The sequence below is a fragment of the Peromyscus leucopus genome, chromosome 10 (genome assembly GCF_004664715.2).
Source record: "Peromyscus leucopus breed LL Stock chromosome 10, UCI_PerLeu_2.1, whole genome shotgun sequence".
NCBI classification, from domain to species: Eukaryota; Metazoa; Chordata; class Mammalia; order Rodentia; family Cricetidae; genus Peromyscus; species Peromyscus leucopus.
The window spans coordinates 59,490,028-59,512,607 of NC_051071.1; the positions used below are offsets into that span (position 1 = coordinate 59,490,028).

General features: G+C 44.3%; 1 protein-coding gene across 1 annotated transcript; it reads left to right on the forward strand.

Moving 5' to 3' along the window:
- Positions 1 to 379: 379 nt before the first annotated feature.
- Positions 380 to 22,313, forward strand: Nipal1 (NIPA like domain containing 1). Its single transcript, XM_028864259.2, has 6 exons — positions 380 to 502; positions 10,978 to 11,244; positions 14,504 to 14,560; positions 17,438 to 17,528; positions 20,495 to 20,655; positions 21,280 to 22,313. Exons 1-6 carry the CDS (start codon positions 457 to 459, stop codon positions 21,906 to 21,908), a joined length of 1,251 nt encoding a protein of 416 aa, XP_028720092.1. The 5' UTR covers positions 380 to 456; the 3' UTR covers positions 21,909 to 22,313.
- Positions 22,314 to 22,580: the final 267 nt, after the last annotated feature.

Consider the following 22,580-nt stretch of genomic DNA (forward strand, 5'->3'; position numbering starts at 1 on the left):
TCCTGTGCCATAAAAGCCAGTGATAGAAGACTCCCACAAATGGGCAGGGCCCACAGATGCCAGCTAGCACAAAATCGTGGGCTCCCGGACAGCCAGAAGGGGGCACCTCAGCACAGATTCTACTCCAGTACACTCCGGGAGTGGCTTCGGCAGCATCCACGCTGTGACCTCATAAGCTCTTCTGGAACAGGTGTTTCTGGCCTGCACACTCACCGCAACCCGTCCCACCCTACCCAGCCAAGCCGGCAGTCAATGGGCGGAGCAGGAGCCTCCAACCACAGGGCCAGGGGGCGTGGCTCGCCCCGATGCCACACCCAGCCACTCTCATTGGCTGAGGCTGCCACGGGGGAGGAGCCAGCGCACACCCTGGGCGGACCCCGAAGCTCCGCCGTGGGTCCCGGGGTACAGGTGCGTGAGAAACTAGTGCCAGCGCCGAGGAAGCCCGGTCCCCAGGCCATGGGGGGTCAGCTGAGGCTGCCACCCGGGGAGCCCTGCCGAGAAGGTGAGTGTCAGGCCTGGTGGCGGCGGGAGAGTGGGGATATCTGTCACTGTCACTTAGGTCGCTGGGAGCCCAGATGCGCCCGTCTCAAGATACAACTAGATCCGAAGAAAAGGTGCGGGTTCTTGACGCGGTCCCCTCGTCATTCGGGGTTCCCGCCGTTCAGTCGGCTGCCCCACCAGCCGGGCAGTAAATACTGAGCTGTGCCCATCACACTCCAGGCTCTGGGAGGGGGGGGGGCAAATGGGAGGCACGACAGACGGGACAACCACTTGGTCTCCGGGCGGCCCCGTGTTGAATGTGTGGCGGGGAAACTCCGGATGCTAAGGGCAGACTCCCGGGTTTGGTCGGGGAGGAAGTTTCCTCTGACTCAGCCTCAATTCCAGAGTCCGTGGTCCACTCCACCTGCCGGGCCGAGGGTGAGCCGGGGATCCCGTGGGCCTCCCACGCTGCGCCCTTCGCGGACTGCTCCTGGGTCCCCGGGACAGCGGGGCGGGTGCCAGGCGTGGCTGCTCTGCCTTCGGAATGAAACATCTCGCACCCAAGCTAGGAGTGTGACTAGAGAGACTGCTCAAACAGGGAACTGGGCGTGCCCTTTTGTAAATTCTTCCTGCGGACCGCGCTGGGATTTACGGCCCCCCTCTTGCCCTGTAAAATCCCTGGGCCCTTGCCCTCTCTGCCAGATGTTCACACATCCGCTGGGCTTCCTGCGGTCTCAATACAGAAGGTGAGCATGAACTGGGATGAAAAGAGGGGAAAGGAGTGAGGCAGTCTTGGGAAGTGTGCATTGCAAATGAATTATCATTTTTTTACAGTGTCAGGGCAAAGGCCATTTCTAATCTACTTGCCAACGACTCAAAGGGAATGAGGGCAGAGAGCTGTCTAGTACAAACCGCCCTTTTCAGAAGGCAACATCCTTCGTATACTCTCCTCTCATCTTCTCCTGTGTGTAGCTTAATTATAGGAGGATAGAAAGAGAAGGAAGGGGAGAAAGAGAGGGAGGAACTCATCAAAACACAGCTAGTGAGAAAGGGGAGGGACATGTAAAAGAAAAGGCCACAACGACTCACAAACTATCCCCCAAATGAGACTGGTGGTCCCTAAGGCAGCTGAATCTAACTAGGGTTATTTCCTAGACAGCCATGTTGTAGTTAGTCCCCTTTCTGAATAACTCTGAAGCCACAAAGTCATTTCGGCACTAATGTACCCTGCCCTTGTTTGCTCAGGGATCTGTAAGTAGATTGCACCCACTCATTTGACCTCTGGATATTTTCCCTGCTTTACTCATGCATTTAGTAACAACAAGGGATACTGAAACTCTGTTTCACCTCTGTGATTAATTGTGCTGGAAGTTGCTGGGAAAGAAAGAAGAGGTTAACCCGTGTTTTTCAGAAGTATGAGAAGACTAGACTTCAGCCTGAGTCCTCTGTCGGCTCTTTCTTTATCTCTAAAGTGTCAAGAGATCTTATTGTTCACAGTCAAAGTAGGTGCAGGTGTAATAACACAGGAAACCCACAGGGCAGTGCCTGACGGGGCTTAGATGGAGTCTGTTTATCTCGCTGATTCATCGGAGGTGATAAACAAGGGTTCTGTGGGCCAAGCACTGGTCTAGGTCCTAGGAAAGGGTTGTCATCAGTCTGGCCCTTGACTCTAGAACTCCCATGCAGTTTACTACCCTAGTGACAGGCAGTCCCCAAGAAGCAAATGACCCGATAATGTACCCGATAATGTGGTGGCAACGTCTAAGATGCAATGAAGGTGTGGGTGGTCTTGCAGACTGGGTGGCCTAGATCCTAGACCAAATGACGAGCCAATCATAGAGGCTAAAAATAAAGTAGTTCCATTAGATGCCCACAAAGAGAAAGTTACAGTAGTACTTTGATTTCAATTTTTATTTTATTTACTTTGATTTCAATCATGACTGAATACTTCAAAAGACCTTATAACCCCCAAATTATTTCAAAAAAAAAAAGCAAATACATATAAAGAATTTTTTATCATTTGGTTTTCAGCGCTGTTTGTAGTGTTCTAACCGAACTCAAATCAAGTTCAACAGCCAATAGTTTTATTAACAATGGGCATGCGGCCCCGTGAAAACAGAATACAAAAACTACAGCCATTCCCTGGGACACTCCGACTTCATAAGCATTTTGTGTCGAGGACTATGAAGGTGATGTTATGATGGCCTAGAGGATAGAAACACTTGACTACCAAGAGGACATCAATACATTTTCATATCTGAGGAGCTCTTAGCTGACTTGGGGTTGGAAAAGCAAGCTTCAGGCAGAGAGGAATCCAGGGTTTTTAAGGTTTTCTTTGAAAGTGGAGTGAGCCACTTTTCCAGGCTACAGCTAGACAAGAGGAAAATGCCCGTGCTGGTGTTTAGAGTTGATGCATTCTGTTTTCCGGACCTGAGTGTCTTCGGTTTTTAAGAAGAGGGAATCAGGAGCTAGGAAGGCGCTGTGGTCAAGCCTACTGAGGGCTCTTTGGGAAGGCGTGATTTTGATTGCAGCATCTACAAGGCAGTTCACACTCCTCTGTAACTCCACCCCCAGGGGATCTAAGCCCTTCTTCTTCCCTCCGAGGCTACCAGGCATGTATGGAGTGCACACACAAACATGCAGGCCAAACACCCACATACTTGAGATAAAAGTAACTTTAAAAAATTGTAAGAACAGGCAATTGAGGAATTGTGACTCTTGGAGAACTGGCCGTATCTTCCTCTTCCGCTTCCACATATATATAATATATATAATATTAAAAAGTCATATATATCTTGATATATAATCTTGAAAAGTCAAAACATTCTATATAAAACATATCCATTCACTCATGCAAAACTAAATTCTGTAGTTTTATTTTCTGTTTTACAGATACAGAAACTGAAATAGAGAATTTTTTTAAAAGGTTTTTTTATTATTATGTATACGGTGTTCTGCCTGCATGTCTGCCTGCACGCCAGAAGAGGGCACCAGATCTCATTATAGATGGTTGTGAGCCACCCTGTGGTTGCTGGGAATTGAACTCAGGACCTTTGGAAGAGCAGCCAGTGCTCTTATAAGACGTCTGAACCATCTCTCCAGCCCTGAACTAGAGAATTTAATATGGTTTCAGAGTCCGTGTTAAACTAAACATGGTATTATTGGGGTCTGTATTTCACTTGAAAGTGCATGCATCCATTGAGAAGTGCACCCTTCATGTTTTATATTGCAGCTCTTATTCCGGTATGGCAAGACTGAGGAATGGGGATGTTGGGAGATAATTGGTCATAGAGCCAAGGCCTTCATGCAGGGGATTACAGCCTAAGCATCCTTCATTCAAAATGCTTAGAATCAGAAGTAGTTCAGATTTCTGTAGTTCTGGGATCGGAGAAAAATTTACATATTTGTAGATGAATTTCTAAACAGTCTTATTAAGTGAGAAACACAGAGCCAAATACAGAGGTGCAAGCCATAGAGATCAGAACCCACCAACCAACCTTAGCTCACCACATCACCGTAGCTTTCCAAGAGAACTTCTTCCTGTCTAACCTGTGCCTTTATTGCCTTCCTGTTCTGCCTTCTCATTGGCTCTAAATCCAGCCACATCACTTCCCCGTCACTGCCTGTCTATACAGACCTCCAGTTCTCTATGGTTGGTACTGGAATTAAAGGCGTGTGTCACCACGCTTGGCTGTGTCCTTGACCACACAGACTCTGCCTACCATGTGATCGGATTAAAGGCGTGTGCTACCACCACCTGACTTCTGTTTATGGCTAGCTATGACCCTGATCTCCAGGCAAACTTTATTTATTAACATACAAATAATATATCACATTTCAGCACAAATAAAATATCACCACACATGTACATAATGAGATATCTTGGGAATGGGACCCAAGTCTAAACAATAAGTTCACACACGTTTCCTATAAAAATCATACATGTTTTCTGAGGATAATTTTATACAGTATTTAAAAATAATTTTTTTAGATAAAACTGAGTTTCCTGATGTGGAATTTTCCACTAATGTCCTATGAGTGCTCAAAAGCCTCATGTTTTATAGTGTTTGGGATTTTTGGATGATGGATGTCCAGCCTGTAGTGCCCCAAATCTCACCCTACAGAGAAGAGGAGGCTGTCACCAGAATGTCACCAGGAGCCCAACCACGAGGCCAGGCTGACTTCAGACTTGCAGCCTCCTTGCTGACTTCAGACTTGCAGCCTCCGGGGCTGTAGGAAGTCACTGCTGTTTAGACATCAACACAGGCTCTACTTGGTTATTCCAGCTGGAACTAACAAGGTGCCCTACCCATTCCATGGTCCCGAGACGTGACGTGGTCTTAGAATTTCTACACATTACTCTGTCAAAAAAGTACACGTGATGGGCATTTCTCAAAACCCATCATATGATCAGTTTTTATTAAGACAATTTGATTTTCTGTATAAAATATTACTACTTATCAAATGCTCTGTAGGAAATTTCCTCAATATCTTAAAAAGAAAACTAAGACAAGGGTTTGTTTGTTTGTTTGTTTCCTAAGTCCTAAAAATTTCCTAAGATTTAAGCACTACTTAAAAACAAAATAAAACTCTCCATTAAAAGTTGTTTAGAAAACAGTGATGTCCATTATTGAGCCTAATCTTTAGTATGAACTATAAGTGATTGTTTTTAAAATCCTTAATGTGCATGCAAGGTTACTGGAATGTTCCTTAAGTTCCTTTCCTGCATTTTCATTTCAAATTATTTGCTTATTCATTTATTCACTTTTAGTGTTTTTGAGACAGGGTCTCTCACTACATAGTTTTTGGCTGGCTTGGAACTCAAAATGTGCACCCGATTGACCTTGAATTTAGAGATTCACCGACCTCTGCCCCTGAGCCCTGAGGTTAAAGGCGGGCACCACCATGCTGGCTGCCTCTCACCTCCCGCTTCCCCTGCCCCCCAGAGGATTTAACCCTTAGCAATTGAGTGACCTTCCTTACTGATGGTGAAGTGTGAGAAGAGCAGCCACTTGCTCGTTTGTTATGGAAACCCCAGGGCCAGCAGTCCTGGGACACGACCCTCCCACAGGCCACTTGAAGAAGACCTTGTTTCAAGATAGAGCTTTTAAACCGGTGGCATCTTCTCATCTCCACTTTGAAGGGTTTGTTGCTGCATCTGCTGCTTTGGTTTTTTCATTGCAATTCATTTGTTTTTGAAGTGCTTGGGGATTAGACCTAAAGTCTCCCCCATGCCAGGCAAGCATGTGCCTCTGGGCTACACCCTCTGCGCTCAATTCTGTTTTCTTAATTGAAATCATGGGCATCGTACCCAGCTGCATGAGAGTTTACATGTCCATCTGTCCGCTGTGAAGTGACGTCCAAATGTGTGCTGTTATTTCTCATTTTGTTCCAAATTTGTTCTAATGTATGTCTTTATTCTGTTTCAAATCAGTTTAAGTGATTGATCCTTCCTGTCTGTCTCCTCCATTTATTCTTGTTTGCCTGTGCTTCCACTAAAGCCGCCTGCTCTACAGGAGCAGCCGCTTGCCCGCCTGCCCTGTTGACCCGCCTCACCAGTTCACAGGGGAGCTGACTGCGTGTGAACAAATAGGTGGCTAGCACGGCCTATCGGGTGGTACGGGTTCAACAGCTGTTTGGTTGAGCAAATCCCTAACTGTATGGATCTGCAAAATGTTACAAAGACATAAGCTGTGAGGAGAAGTGTGATGGATTGGGAGCATTAAGTAGGATAATTTGCTGAGAGGGATTGCAAGTTTCTTTTGATTGGCACTGCAGAGATGGCTGTCTAAGGAAGTGTGTTGGGGATGTGTGTAACTGAGCCACAAACCCACGAGGAAGCATTTCTGTGCCAAGAAGCTGCTGGCTGTGTGTGCCAGCACTCTGGAATGGGCTGGATAGTAGCCACCATAAAATCTGTAAGGAACTAGTCTAAGACAACTAAAGAGGAGACCGCTGGACCTATTAAGGTTCCACGGACAGAGGAAGCGGGCCTATGAGTCTGTGGACCATAGGGCAGGTGCATGTACTCTTTGAAAGAGGAACGACAGGGTGGGACGGTCTTTTCCACCGGCTCAGTTCACCCGAACTTGCCCCAGTGGACCCGAGACCACATCTCCTTCCATCTCCCTCCAGTCTGTCACTCCACCCAGCTGACTATCCAGTCCCTTTACCCCTCCAAACACACTTCTGTCTCCGGTTTTTGCTTTTACACGTAGCAGAGTTTTCTACCTAATCTTGGTTTTAAAATATACATATGTGCGCACCTTTATTGCTTTCCTTGGCATTTCAACTCATTGCACGGTTCATTTCTCGATCTTCCCCCATTAGAATACAAGACAGTGAGAATGTTGCTACATTCTCTGCTGTAGCCCCAGCTTCTGAAAGATTCATGGCAGCTAAAAGACATAATAAAAAAAGATTGGATGAGTGAGTGAAAGTATAACTTGTGCTGTTTTGAGGAATGGGTGGGAGGGAGAGCCATGCAATACAGGGTCCGAGGTGAGCAAGCTCCACAGCGTATGAAGTTTAAAATTTTAGGGTTGGGAGGAATTGAGGCTTTGTTGCAACTGGGATGGAAAACTGGGCCAGAGTCGGTGAGATCGAGCAAGGGGGGTGTTATCTGGCTGGCAGGGACTCAAGCCTGGAGAGTGAATTGTGGTGGACAGAAAGATTTCATTCAGATTTTCTACAGCAATGAGATGGGGAGCTGAACTCCATTCCTGCAGGTGTGTCTGCAAGTCAACTGAGGGTGGACCAGACTGGGTTCCTGCTTCCTTCAGGCTGCGTATCTGCCTGGGACTGGTTCTCAGGTCCTCCTCGTGTTTTCTTCATGAGTGGGACTCAGGCTAAAAGGCCAGCAGCAGCTCTGAGAATTACAGATGTGCAAGAGAGTAAGCTCAGGCTAAGGATGTTGCTCCTTTGGTGGAGTACCTACCAAGTACACACACAGCCCTGGGCTTGGTCCCAAACACCACCACGTAAACCAGGTGTGATGCTGCACGCCTGTAATCCCATCATTTGGAAGGTGGATATAGGAGAACCAGAAGTTCATGGTCACTCTCGCTTGCATAGCAAGTTCAAGGCCAACCTGGAGTGTATGAGACCCCCGAGGGAAGAAGACATAGTGAGGGGATGGTAAGGAAGCTGAAGCTTGAATCCATGTCACCTCTGCTGAGCTCTCAACATCAGCGGCAGAGATTATCCACAGAGAGAAGCCGTTTATAAAGAGGAACGACACATCGTGTCTCATCATTTTGGAAGGTCCAGTCTGGGACTTTTTATCCCATTGCTTTGGAGCTGTAGTGAGGCAGCATGCCACAGTGGGAGCCTATGGCAGGAGAAAACTGCCCCCCTCATCATGGGAGGAGGGAAAAATGAAAGAGGAGTTTCCCAATAGGCCACACCTCCAGTGACTCAAAGGACCCCACTACTAGAGCCCAGCTCTGGCAGTGCCGCTGTGTCCCCATAGTACCACCCTGGGGACCAGGCTTTTCGTGGACGTTTAACATCCAAACCACAGCAGGGGAAGAACTTTATGCCAACAACGGGAAGGCTAAGGGGTGACTAATCAACACAGAAAACTAGATGGGGAGACAAGGCTATCTCAACCTGGGAATGCATGGCTGTGATTCTCAAGTTCAAATGTAGCTTTGCCCAACCATAGACTCTCTAGAAATCAGATAGCCTGTCATAAACTGTACAATTAAACGGTTCTCTAAAGACAGCTAGAGTTTTGAGAGATGAAAGCATTTCACCTTTGTATGAACATTTAGATTTTACTGGTTTTACTTATATTTATAATTTTCTGAAATAAAAAGATCGACTTGGGTTACATGGCTGAACCATTTGCAGTTACACATCTTTGGCACAGTAGCAAGGAAATCACCATTTTAAGGAGAGAAATGTTAAAGAGAGGGTCCAGGGTAGGTGTCACCCATAAAGAGTAATATTTTATTTCTTAAATTGTGTGGTTGATTCATTGACAAAGTTTGAGTATTATTCTTTTTGACAAATGACACAAAATTAAAAAATTAACTAATTTTTACTTAATATTTTAAAAATAACATCAAAGAAATTGAGCAAGCTCTCTGGTGGTATACATTTGTAGTCACTTTCAAAGTGACTGGCAGGGTCTATTACAAATTTTCAGGGACTTTTATAGACTTTCAATGTTGAGTAAAGTCTAGATTCAACTCCTTGAATAATGAATGACTTTGTGTCCTGGGATCTTGAGACGCCTACTCTGATTAGAGATAGCTTTGAATCCTCTAACATCCTCCGGGTCTGTACCCACACATTGTGCCCCACCCTCTCCTCCCTGTGCCCTGGGCACCTCCACACCCCCATTCTCTCTCCCTCCTTCAGTCACAGCCTCTGTGGGCTTTCCTCCCTGAATATACTCCCAAATCGTTAAATGATTGAAGTTCTAAGGTCAGTAACGAAGCAAGATTTTTATTATTTGTCCTGCCATAAAACCCCCAGCCTTCCTGTCTGCCACTTCCACAGAGAACTTGGAAAATGCAACCAAAAATTATTTGCGTTCCCTTGGAACCGCTGTCCCCACACCCCCTAAAGTGTAGGAACTGTTTTTGCTCCGTCAGCTACTTAGAAGGCATATTGTTGTGCTGGAATGAGGTCCGCCCACCCTGACCTCATGGATGAAGCTCTGGAATGGTTATGTTAGCTGCAGACTGAAGGGCAGGAATGTGTTCATTGGGAAGTTACGTTCCATGTTCTTTTCTCGGGAATGAACGCCGTCAGAACTGTAACCAGCGAAAACATTTTCTGCTCACATCCCGTTTGTTTTCGGTTTGTTGTTTCTTTGGTTGGCTATTTTGTTTTTTGTTTTATTTTGTCCGTTGTCCCTCCTATGATCCAGGTCGGCCCCAAAATTGTGAGCTGAACTCCCAAGTGCCCTAATTACTCGAGAGTGCCACCACTCCCGGATCAGGTCTTGGGTTGAGATGGGATGCCCACTGGAAGAATGCTGAGTCCTGGCTACTTCGAACATTTGCACTTGTTCTTTCTTTCTTTCTGTCTTTCTTTCTTTCTTTCTTTCTTTCTTTCTTTCTTTCTTTCTTTCTTTCTTTCTTTCTTTCTTCCTTCCTTCCTTCCTTCCTTCCTTTCTTTCTCTCTCTCTCTCACTCTCTCTTTCTTTCTTTCTTTTTTTTTGTTTGTTTTTCAAGGCAGGGTTTCTCTGTGTAGCTTTGCTCTTTTAAAACGATATTCTAGAACATTTCTAATAATGTAATTTCCTTGAAATATTTAAGAGTTTTGACTCAGAATCTGTTCGAGTGACAGACTATTAAGAGTTTCAGAGCTTAGCCTAAAAGCCCCAATGCACAGAATGGGTCTGTTCCCGTGGGTTTACATTCTTACTTCAGTCTTATTCTTTATAAAGCCTACTAATGTTTAATTCATTTCTCCATAAAATTCTGTTTTATTCAGGAGCAAGTGAATTAGTTAAACTGAAAAATGATTTTCTCTGGGCAAAGTGGCATGCAAAATTAAAGTTTAATGCCTTTTCTGGAATGCACAGTTCATAACCCACAAATGGCTCGGCTAAATTTCCTATAATAAGGTAGTTTATAGGCCAGTGGCATCGCCACAGCCTTCTCCATGTTTCTATGCGGTAAGCCCTGCTTTCTGAGAGACAGTCTGATCACGAGAAGGAGTGCGGTGGATGGGGGTGGGGTCCGCTATGGTGAACTGTGGAGCGCAAGCCAGGTCTACACAAGCACTCACTTCCAACAGGCTGCTGCTTCCTTACTGCAGCCAAGATCCACATGATGCCAGGCCGTTCAGTTGATCAGAGGATCCTGGACTTTCACGTGAAATCTCTCATCTTCGAACAATGACAACTAGGCGATTTTTAAATCATTTTAAGAATGTGTGCAAGCTGTAATGAGGGTGTCTATAGGGCTGAGCTGTGGTGACCCATGCCTTAAACTCCAGCACCAGTCCCTGTACTGGGGAGGTGGAGGCAGGAGGATCTCTAACTTGGAGGCTAGCCTGGTCTACAGAGTAAGTTCCAGGACAGCCAGGACTAAACAGAGAAACCCTGCCTCGAAAGAAAAAAAGGGGGAGAAAAGAAAGAAAGAAAGAGAGAGAGGAAAGAAAGGAAAGAAAAAGAAAGAAGGAAAGAAGGAAAGAAAGAAAGAAAGAAAGAAAGAAAGAAAGAAGGAAGGAAGGAAGGAAGGAAGGAAGGAAGGAAGGAAAGAAAGAAAGAAAGAAAGAAAGAAAGAAAGAAAGAAAGAAAGAAAGAAAGAAAGAAAGAAAGAAAGAGGAAGGAAGGAAGGAAGGAAGGAAGGAAGGAAGGAAGGAAGGAAGGAAGGAAGGAAGTCTATAGGCCTGTGTAGCACCTCTTAGGGAATACACAGCTTACAGTAAAAATGTGTTTCCGTCCACTCAAGCCTCTCTTTTGCAGAAAGGAATAAGTTGTTACACAGCTCCCTCGCATTTTTAACATCCCTTCCTCCTCCTCCTTTTTCCCAGGTCACGTGCTGTCTCTGGTCTGTTCGAACTCTTCCCAGGCTTCCTGTGAGATCACAAGTGTGTCACAGCTGCTGCCTCCTCCTGCCCTCTTCACGAACCTGAGTTCCACCGTCACCAACTTCAGCATTTCTGCCAATGTCGAAAACAGATACAGTCTCTATGGGGGCTTGGCGCTGGCCATCAGCTCCAGCATTTTTATTGGTTCAAGTTTCATACTCAAAAAGAAGGGTCTCTTGCAACTGGCCGACAAGGGCATCACTAGAGCAGGTAAGAAACGCACTCTACAGGCAAAGTCTCCACTCGAGTTCTTGAGCACGTTCCTCTCTACCCAAAGAGCTTTTCCCTTTGCCCTGAACTCTCTACCTTCGTCTAGCTGACTCATGGCTCTGAATTCTGTCGTAGTCCATCTTCCTAGAACAGCCTCCCTCCATTTCTAGCATTGAACTGAACAGTTTCCTTCATTACCTCTAAGGTATTGCATTATTGTTCATTTTAGTCATCAGGTTGACTTGTTTACTGGTAGCAGACTCATAAACCATGCACTCAGCGGTGGTTAGCACCCACCAAATATTTGTGGAGTCAATGAATGAGTAGTGGCAGAATTATACTGCTATTTATAGTGACATTCCAGATGCCAAGTAGCCTGTTTGATTGTATTAGCCACACATTTATATTCATTTTCATGAACTATAATAGCACAAGAAGCTTAAATATTTTTTCCTGGGTCACTATGGAAAAATAAATGACTGTAAATTATGTAAACAAGTTTCTGAAGGAGTAGTGAGAGAGGAGGATTGCTCCATCAGAAAATACACTATATTTTGGTCTTAATGAAAACAATTTGATACTGGAGTTAAAACAAATAGTAAGCTTTGGTCCATCAGAAAATACACTATATTTTGGTCTTAATGAAAACAAATTGATACTGGAATTAAAACAGATAGTAAGGGATTGTTGAAAACGTCCAGGTAGAACAGTGTGGAGGCCCACAGAGGTTCCTAGTGAGAGCTGAGCTTGCTTTACACAGCAGAGCTGCATTGGACGATTGCTTGACCACGTGTGTGGTTACTAGGTCATTAGAAGGGTTTGCACTTGGCTGTGCTAAGGGGAGGTCCTTGCTCCACCCCTTCCCATTTCTGGAAAAAGCCCTTTAGAAGAGACAGTGAGGCCTGTGGATGAGGATCCAGGCCCTCCCGAGGCTGTCCTGCATTGCTATCTGTTTCTCTCCCCTCTATATTTCTATCTAAATATTTCTCACTTCTCCCTCCTTAAGAGTACCCTGGGGAAAATGTGGGAGTGGGTCTCTCACAGAGCAGATTACATATAGAAGCTAATATGTAATTTTAAAAAGTCGTATTTCAGACCAGTGAAGAAAAATGAATTATTCAACTAAAATATTGAGACAAATTAGGAAAAAGTAGAGGGGAAAAATGTGAGAGGTCTACTTGTTACCCTTCTGCAAAATACACTCTAGATTCTTTGAACTTGAAATAACTTTTAACCCCAAAGAAAGCCTTCTTAAGCATGAATCTATTCTGTGTAAAGGAAGATTATATTCTGTGTAACTTAAGAGATTCTCTGAGTGGAGAAAAATAATAATTCTCTGAGTGGATAAAATAGGCCACACACAGACATCCTATTTGGAAATAACTTACTTGAAACTAAACAATCAGATGATATGGAGGGCTATTAAATATATGGACACAGGGTTATAAAATTCCTAATATATAAAGAACAATTGCAGACAAGAAAAAATGCATACCCTAATGTTTTAGTTAGGTTTTTATTGCTGTGAAGAGATACCATGACCATGGCAACTCTTTTTTTTAATTTTTATTTTTTTAATTTATTTTTTAAATTACACTCATGATATTCATTTCTTAGACTCATGATATTAATCACACTTGTGGTATTCATAGATTACATTCGCAGTATTCATTCAATTATATATGTATATATATATATATATATATTTAAATTTTAAATGTCGAATGTCATTTCTTGAAGGGGGTAGGAGGTCTTAAATACAGGCTTACAGCACAATGGGAGGACCCGGGAGGGCAGAAGTTTGCTACTGATATTTTACAATCTTGCATCTAAGCTGTTAACGCCCATTATTCAGGATACACAGACAAGAATCTTCCCTTAAACATTCAGGAGGGTGGAACCTGGCAGGGAATTAGCATAGGGAGGATATCAAGGACAAGATCCGCAAGCAAGGCAACAGCTACGCAAAACAGGGGCCAGGGCCCTGCAGGTCCCCCTTTTATTAAAAAATGAGCTTCTGACTTGGGTTGCGTGGGACGTCAGCAGGTCACCTTACCCCGTCATGGAGACGCCTGCCCAGGCCACACAGGTGCTCTGTCTTAGGTTGGTGAGTGCCCCCCAGGCATTACCCGTCTCTGAATACTCATTATCATACCGGCTCAATCAGACCACGGCAACTCTTATAAAGAACGCATTTAATTGGGGTGGCTTGCTTACAGTTTCAGAGGTTCAGTCCATTATCATCATGATGGGAAGCATGGCGGCATGCAGGCAGACATGGTGGTGGAGCTGAGAGTCCTTCATCTTGCAGGCAACAGAAGTGAACTGACTGTCACACTGAAGAAAACTTGAACTAAAGAGACCTCAAAGCCCACCCCCACAGAGGCACACTTCCTCCAAAAAGGTCACGCCTTTTCCAACAACCCACATTCTAATAGTGCCAGTCCCTTAGGGGGGCATTTTCTTTCAAACCACCACACCTAACAAAATAGGCCAACCGCTCAAGTAAAAAGTACAGATGAGAGGTGCAGACATCCAGTGTAATGGGATGATTCCTGTTTAGCCGTTAGTAAATTTTATAAGGAGAAAATACTAAAGAGGCATAATAAACTGCTTTGCAAGATCATCCTTACTGTTTATATATCCTCTTAGTTTAATTATAACAAAAGCATCCAGGCCAAAGTCAGGAAGTGTCACAATTGAGAAAATTCCATTTTCTATAGCTAACATGTTAGCAGAGAGTTAGGTCAGTGGTCATGGTCATGGGAAGATGATGCTAGGCAGCTTCAGAAAAGCCTTTTGACCTTGGGTCTGGCAAGGTGAAGGAGAAGCAGAGCCCACCAGTTCCTCTTTAATTGACTCATCCAAAGTTTCAAAAGTTTCAAAAATCAAATATCTTCTTCTCACTAGGACCAGTGTTGCTTACAAGTTATGGTTTGGGTTTTAATTTTAACCATGGCTGAAGTAAAAAATTCAGAATTCATAATACCCATACCTGTATTGCCTACTGACATCGTTAGTGACCCTGACGATAATACAGTTTTATACAAGTCAAAGGAACTTTCTCGAGAGTCAGGGTACCAGAAAGCTTGAAACGACCTTGGGAGGGACCAAGTAAGTGTCCTCAGAGAGGACAGTTGCCGAGGTGACCAGAAGCCTAGCCTTCTCCCGCATGCTCGACACCTTCCCTAGGAGTCAACTCTTCTGCCCTTATCTCCTGAGGAGAGGACCTGATTTTTGTTCTCTTGGTATTTTCCAGGGCAAGGTGGACATTCTTACCTCAAGGAATGGGTGTGGTGGGCTGGACTGCTGTCAAGTAAGTATGAAACCCAGGAGTTTTCAGACTTAACTACTCTCCCCTCCTGTGGAGGATGGAGCTGTGTCCGGAAATGACTGTGGTGATGCCGCATATTGCCTACATAACTGTGTACAGGTTGTTCTCACTCCCTGACGCCTGCTCTGTGCTTTCACAGAATGCAGAGGAAGAAGTTAGTGTTCCAAATATGTTTTTAAAGGAGAACTCTTTTTTTTTAAAAGATTTATTTATTTATTATGTATACGGCATATATAACTGCACACCAGAAGAGGGCGCCAGATCTCATTACGGATGGTTGTGAGCCACCATGTGGTTGCTGGGAATTGAACTCAGGTCCTCTGGAAGAACAGTCAGTGTTTTTAACCTCTGAGCCATCTCTCCAGCTCCCCAAATATGTTTTATTACAAACATCTCCTATTTCCCATGAGAACTGAGAAATATCTTCTATTCTGTATCTTCTGACTATTTTTTAAATTATTTATTTGGGGGGTGTGGAAGGGAGGAGAACAAGGAATCTGAGGCTGATATGTAAAATTAAATTATAAAATACAAAAAAGGAAAAAATATTTATTTATATATTAAGTGTATGCCTGTTTTATTTATTTATTAAGTGTATGCCTGTTTTATCTATCTATATATTAAGTGTATGCCTGTTTTATTTATCTATATATTAAGTGTATGCCCGTTTTATTTATCTATATATTAAGTGTATGCCTGGTTTATTTATTTATATATTACGTGTATGCCTGTTTTGCCCGCATTGCTCTGTGCACCATGTGCATGTAGTACATGAGGAGGCCAGAAGAGGGCATCAGATCTGGAGAACTGGAGTCACAGATAATTATGAACCCCTCCCTGTGTGGGTGGCGGAATTGAACCTAGGTCCTCTGGTGGGTCCTCTGGAAGAATAGCCAGTGCTCTTAACCTCTGAGCCATCTCTCCAGCCCTTCTTCTGAGTTTTTTTTTCCCCCCTCTGAGACGGGGTTTCTCTGTGTAACAGTCTTGGCTGCCCTGAAACTCTCTTTGTAGACCAGGCTGGCCTCAAACTCACAGAGCTCTGCCTGCCTCTGCCTCTCAAATCCTGGGATTAAAGGCGTGTGCCATCACCTCATGGCCTTCTTCTGAGTTCTTAACTCAACTTTGTGGCTATCATGGCTGCACAATCCCTTGGAAATGGGTTGTCTTCCTTATTGGGACAAAACATGGATTCATTAAAGGATTCTTTGACTGTTGATACTGGGGTAATATGTATGGCTACATTTACAATATCATGTATACGAAGTAAAAAGCTCGTGGTAGTACAGATGAAAACATACATTAGAGGTGCTATCTGGCTATCAGCATATGAAGTTAAGATTTGCCTAGAACAGCATCTATAAAATAGAAACTATAAACAATATAAAGGCATCAGAGGAAGTTGAATAGTCTGAAAAGGCTGCCCCAGCTCTTTTAAGGAGAGCAGTCTCCTAATTGCTCTGTAAATTTAGTGTACTAGGCCTTTTCTTTGGGGCCACCAACCAGCTCTCAAATCATGACATGGAGACTTATTATTAGTTTTGAATGCTCGGCCTAGCTTAGGCTTGTTTCTGGCTAGCTCTTTTAACTTAATCTGTTTCTCTTTATATACCCTTTGCCTTGGAGCTTTTTGCTTTTCTTTACTCTATATGTCTTTCTTTCCTTCTTACAGCGTGGCTGTCTGGGTGTCTAGGTGACTAGCCCCTGGCAACTCCTCTTTCTCCTTCTCTTTTCTCCTCTTTTGAGCCTCTTTTTTTTTTCTCCAGCCTAGATTTCTCCTCCCATTTATTCTCTCTGCCTGCCAACCTTGCCTATCCTTCTCTGCCTACCTATGGGCCACTCAGGTCTTTTTTAGACCAATCAGGTGCCTTAGGCAGGCAAGATGAAACAGATGCAGCACATCTTTACATAATTAAACACACATCCTTACATTGTTAAACAAATGCAGAATAAGCAAATGTAACGTATCTCTACATAGTTAAAGCGATATTCTGCAGCATAAACAAATGCAACACATGTTGACAAAGTTAATTTCCACAACAATTTAGATCTTTTTTATGGTGTTCTGATGCTGGGTACTCCTGCAGTTTGAGTGTGGTAGCCAAGTAGACAAAGAAATAGATTATACGCTGCTGTTTCCTCTCTCTGCTATGTGCTTGCTTGACACAGCTGGACAGCGTGGAATGCTACACTTTCTGGAGAGGTATCCCACTGCAGTCTCTGAGAATAAACTGGCTTTCACCCAAAAGCCAGCTCTTGGGGGAATTTCCCTCACTCTGGAAGTTATTCACAGCACACTACCCGGTGCAGACCTCAAGTTTCTCAGATAACATTACATTCAGACATCCATCCTTAGCCCTTTCCAACGGCTACTTGGATCTTCTTGAACTCCTGAGACATCGTCACTTGCTTGTCGTTCCTCTCCAGTCCAGAGAGTCCTGCCGTGGGCCTGTGGTGGGGATATCTGGATATCTGCCGCACAGACACCCGATCCCTATAAGCCCTTCTCATTGTATGAGACGCCTGATGTGACGGCCATGGCTAAGTCATTCTCCACTTACTCCGAAGCTACTGGATTCCAAATATGTCTTCACCATACAAGTAGCTCAAGTCTCAATTGAAAATCATGTACTAAGTACATTCATTTCCCCAGCGTTGTCACGTGGCTGTCTCCAGGCAATCACGGTAGCTCTGTGTCTCATGACAGCATTCCTTTCCCACAGGCTGCAAGAAGTTAAATCATTGCCTTCAGGTAGGTCTCAGCATCGTTGAGACAGAAGTCTGCTGCTATCATGAGTCATTTGCTTAGCTCCTCTGATGAAGACCTTATCCCATCTGCTCACTGTTCTGCTTGCTTTCCAGTGGGAGCTGGAGAGGCGGCCAACTTTGCGGCCTATGCGTTTGCGCCTGCCACCTTGATCACCCCCCTGGGGGCGCTGAGTGTTCTCATAAGGTAGGTGAACAATAGAGGCTTGGGGGGGGGGAGGCTACTTCACTATCATCAGCACACTTAAACCATGAGAAGTATTCCTCTAAGAAATCACTGCGTGGGTGTGCACACATACACACACACACACACACACAAAACCAACAACAACAACAAAAAAATGCAACCTGAACTCTCAAAGCACAGACAGTCCCAAATAAAGTCTGGGATGCCTGAGAACTTAGAGACAAGCCATTTATAATATAATAGGCAGGCATAAAAGATTATTTCTTGGGCTAAGAATTGCTAACATGCGAACGGCCTTGAGTTTGATCCCCAGCAAAGAAAAAAAACTAATCTTGCCTCTTGAAAAATAATAATAATAATTTGAGAAAGCTACAAAAAAATAGCAAGAGAAACAGGAGCGATATTGCCATGCTGTTAATAAGAAACAAGCGGAACAAAAAGAAAAAGAAAAGAAAGAAAGGAAAACCTGACGGGAGAGCTTGCTCACTACTGACAAGGAAATTGCAAATTCTATTTGTGATGATTCAGTGAAGCCTACCCAGAGGGTTTTTGGGTGGGTTTTATACCTCTCACCTGAGCAAACTGTGAACCTCCTTTGAATTTTTCTTGTTGCCATAGTTTAATGACATAGATTAATGACAGCAGTTAGCAGAAGCCTTTAAAGGCATACGTTGTGTTTAAGCTAAATTTCAACTCTTGCTACAATCTCATCATTGCCTGCTGGGTACTTGTGTTGGGTACCCTGTGCTAGTATTTCCTGTTTCATAGGATGTGGATGTCCTAGTTTGATGTGTTGCCTTGATAAAAGCATTACCAAAATCAGCTGGAGGGGGAGGAGAGGGCTTCAGTTTATATCTAGTCTCTCACTGAGGGAGGCCAGGGCTGGAGTCAGGGCAGGAACTGAAAGTAGAAACCCTGCAGAGACCCTGCTTACTGACTTGCTCCCCACAACTCGCTCAGCTTGTTTTCTTACACAACTCAGAACCACCTGTCCAGGGTTGCCACACTCCTAGCGGGCTGGGCCCTCCCACATCAATCATTAATCAAGAAAAGCCCACAGATCAGTCTGATGGAGGCAACTCTGAAGTTGAGGCTCCCTCTCCTCCAATAACTCGAGTTTGTGACAAGTTAACAAAACCAACCAGCACAATGGGTCTGACTTTTCTGAGTCGGGCTGTATTAGCATTCAGGTGAATGTGGTCCATGAGCTGTGAACTCTTTGTGTGCCTTGGCTACCATTCTGTTGTCTTTGTCTTTTTAGAGTCTGTAAATTGTCAGTATCTAGTAGGAAGCTTCTGACTAGGCCTATCTACTTCTTCTTTCTGCCTTTATAGAATTGAGAGATTTAAATGAGTTAATGTGTAGAAAGCTGTCTGAAGACTTAAGAGTTTTCACTGGGGCTGCAGTCCCCCAAATGACCACGAGAGGGCAACTCTGAGAAAGCGCCTCGTAAATGCCCACGGTCTTGAGGTCAAATGGCACCATTTATTAAAAATGGTAAGAAAGAAGGCTGGTGAGCAGAAGCCTCAGAGAGCCTCTTGGTGTAGCAGAAGGATGTCCTACTGTGGTATCCATGGCAGTGCCAACCTTGAGCATTTTGAAAGCAAGCCATGACAAGCAAAGCATTGGGAGCTTTAGATGGGTAGAAATATCCAGGCAAGGATGGACAGGAGAAAATGTTTTACTGTTTGACAATCAGGATGATTGTACAGGTATGTGTTAGTTATGTGCCAACTCTGAACAGAGTACCTGCTAGCTAGGTATCTATCTTTCTATCGTGTGTGTGTGTGTGTGTGTGTGTGTGTGTGTGTGTGTGTGTGTGTGTGTGAAATGAAGGCCAAAAGACAGCCTCAGGTGTCATTTCTCAGGCACTGTACACGTTTTATGTTGAGTCAAGGTCTCTCACTGACCTAGAGCTTGACAATTAGCTTAACTGCACAGCGAGTCCCCAATCCGTTAGTCTCTATCTCCTCAGCTCTGGGGTTTGAAAACTATGTACAACCACACTGGCTTTTTCACAAGAATGTTAGTCATAAAAATCAGATGTTCATTCTCATGCATCATGCACTTTACTGAATGACCCATCTCCCCAGCCCCTATAGGATGTATGCCTTTGAAACATCGTGGTTGCTTATATTCTAAATATACAGGTTGGACATCCCTGATTCAAAACTCAAAGCCAGGGTGATCCTCAACTGGAAACATCCTGAGCCTGCCTAGGATGCCATAAGTGAAAAATTCCTTACCTGACCGCATGTGACAGACTGCAGTCAAAACATGAGTGTATCAAACATATTGTCAAGTCTACATGACACACAGATGAATCTTCTATTTAAGCCCAGGTTCCCTCCCTAAGAGCTCTCCTACATGCAAATAAAGCCACAACCCAAACCCCTCCCGTGGAACCATTTCAGGGGCTAAGCATTTCGGATGAGGGATGCTCACTTTTTTTGTTTGTTTGTTTGTTTGTTTTTTGTTTTTTGTTTTTCGAGACAGGGTTTCTCTGTGTAGCTTTGCACCTTTCCTGGAACTCACTTGGTAGCCCAGGCTGGCCTCGAACTCACAGAGATCCACCTGCCTCTGCCTCCCTAGTGCTGGGATTAAAGGCGTGCGCCACCACCGCCCGGCCTGAGGGATACTCATCTTTGCCAGTGAGCCATAAGACACTTTTCATCGCAGTTACTTAACAGGCGTCGACTGGAAGCTAATTCAGCTCTAAGAGGCAATGGGGAGACAACAGGAACGTAGCATGTCTACGATATCTATACAAGTAGTAAACTACGGCTGCTTAACCACCATTGCTGAACTATGCACATAAGGCCTTCCAGTGTCCCACAGCGCATTCTAGTTGGCTCTGTGGGGAGCAGGGCCACACGTGCCGCAGTGTGACCTCTAAATTGTGGTGGAGTCAGAGGGTAACTGAGCTGTGCCGTTTGATTTTTTTTTCTCTCTCTCTCTCTCCACAGTGCAATATTATCTTCCTATTTTTTAAATGAGCACTTGAACATTCACGGGAAAATAGGCTGTATTTTAAGCATATTGGGGTCAACTGTGATGGTTATCCATGCCCCCCAAGAGGAAGAAGTCACTTCTTTGCGTGAAATGGAAATGAAATTGAGAGATCCAGGTGAGTGGTTCAGCCTTCAAAACCAACAAAACCAAAAAAAGGAGGGCATACACCCACGGAAGTCACTACCTGTTTTCCTCGTCGAGTGGTGTGTTTTGGCTTGGTGTGGTTTGGTTTGGCCTTGAACTTACAGTCCTCTTTGTCAGCCTCCGGAGTACTGATCTTACCCATGCTCCGCCATGCCCATCACCACAGGAAGTTTGTGTCGACACTGAAGGTACCCTGCAAGCCCGCTGTGGGCTGTAGGCCACGGTGAGAGTTGTTCATTATAACTTCTTCTAAGAAGTTAACAGTTCGTTGTTGTGTCTGTGCGTCCTTGCCACACAGCAACAGAAAGAGATGAGGCCAGTGGAGACAAAAGATTTCTGATGAACCCAAATCCCTGCCCCTCTTCCTTAAGTAAAAATATAAAACGCTACACCTGGCCAGCCTTGTAGTGATACTGTGGAGATTCAAATGATATGTTTGTGAGTTGCTCTATGAATCACTAAGGAGCTGAGTGGTATTTATTCAACTCTTCATGCGTTCTAAATTCCTGTACTTTGAAAGTGATGACTAACGGTACCTTGGGAAGTGTTGGTCCTGTCAGCATCTCCTGAGCCTGATTCTCTCTCCTCCTAACAGGCTTCATTTCCTTTGCTGTGATCGTCTCTGTGATCTCCTTGGTGCTGATTGTGATCGTGGCGCCCAAGAAAGGACAGACTAACATACTGGTCTACATCGCAATCTGTTCTTTGATAGGAGCGTTTTCGGTTTCTTCTGCCAAGGGCTTGGGAATTGCCATCAAGGAACTGCTAGAGTGGAAGCCAGTTTACAAGGACCCCCTGGTCTTCATCCTCTTGGCTGTGCTTATACTTTCCATAATGACCCAGGTTAACTATCTCAACAAAGCCCTGGACACTTTCAACACCTCTCTGGTGACTCCCATTTATTACGTGTTCTTCACATCCATGGTGGTGACATGCTCTGCCATCTTGTTCCAGGAGTGGTATGGCATGAAAGCCAGAGATATCATTGGTACCCTGAGTGGGTTCTTCACCATCATCAATGGCATCTTCCTCCTACATGCCTTTAAAAACACTGACATCACCTGGAGTGAGCTCACATCCACTGCTAAGAAGGAGGGCCTTTCTCCAAACGGCAGTCAGAACAGTTACGTTTTATTAGAGAATGCAGACTGTTCAGCCGTGCTGTATGATGATGATGTCACCCTGTTTAGCAGGACTGATGACCAAAGTCTCCATAAACTTTGAACTTCAACCAAGACACCTGGAGACAAACAACACTTGCTCTTGGAAGGTCTGTTTGTATGTTAGCATATTTAACACTGTACAAACACTCTGGATGGGAGGCCAAGACAAAAGCCTTCGTTCTGACCGCCACATTGGAAAATCAAGTTTCATCTTCTAGAAGATTTGTGTCTTTCTATTATGTTTTTTGCAACCACTGAAACAGATCCTGAGACAAAAGAAGTCAAAGGCTTATATTTGTCTCTGGATAATTCTTCTGGTCAATAGGTTTGGCACTGCTGGGTGGCACTTCATTTCTCTGATGCCTAGTCATGGACTCGAGGTGATTGGCAGATCAAGTTAACTGGGTCTGACTGAGTGGACTCTGATGAGTCATAATCTCAAGCTATTAAAACTAAGAAATGGGAAGACTGGCACTTTGTCCTCTCTTCTGCAAGCACCTTTAAAAACTAGACAGCAGATGGGCAAAATATGAAAGAATACAGTGGCCTAAAATGTACATGACACATACATTTTTTTTTTCTTTTCCCCAAACACACACACATGATTATGTCAGAGATTCTATTAACACAGACCTGGCTGAAATAAGCAAAAATGTGTTTTCTGGAAGACTCAGGTGAATTTAGCTTTGCAATGACTTCCAATAGCCAATTTGTTCCTTTATCTTTTTTTTTT

Coding starts and splice junctions, on each gene's coding strand:
- Nipal1 (XM_028864259.2), top strand. CDS start 457: ATGGGGGGTCAGCTGAGGCTGCCACCCGGGGAGCCCTGCCGAGAAG. Junction 14,561..17,437: donor GTGGGCTGGACTGCTGTCAA/GTAAGTATGAAA, acceptor CTTGCTTTCCAG/TGGGAGCTGGAGAGGCGGCC. Junction 17,529..20,494: donor GCGCTGAGTGTTCTCATAAG/GTAGGTGAACAA, acceptor CTCTCTCCACAG/TGCAATATTATCTTCCTATT.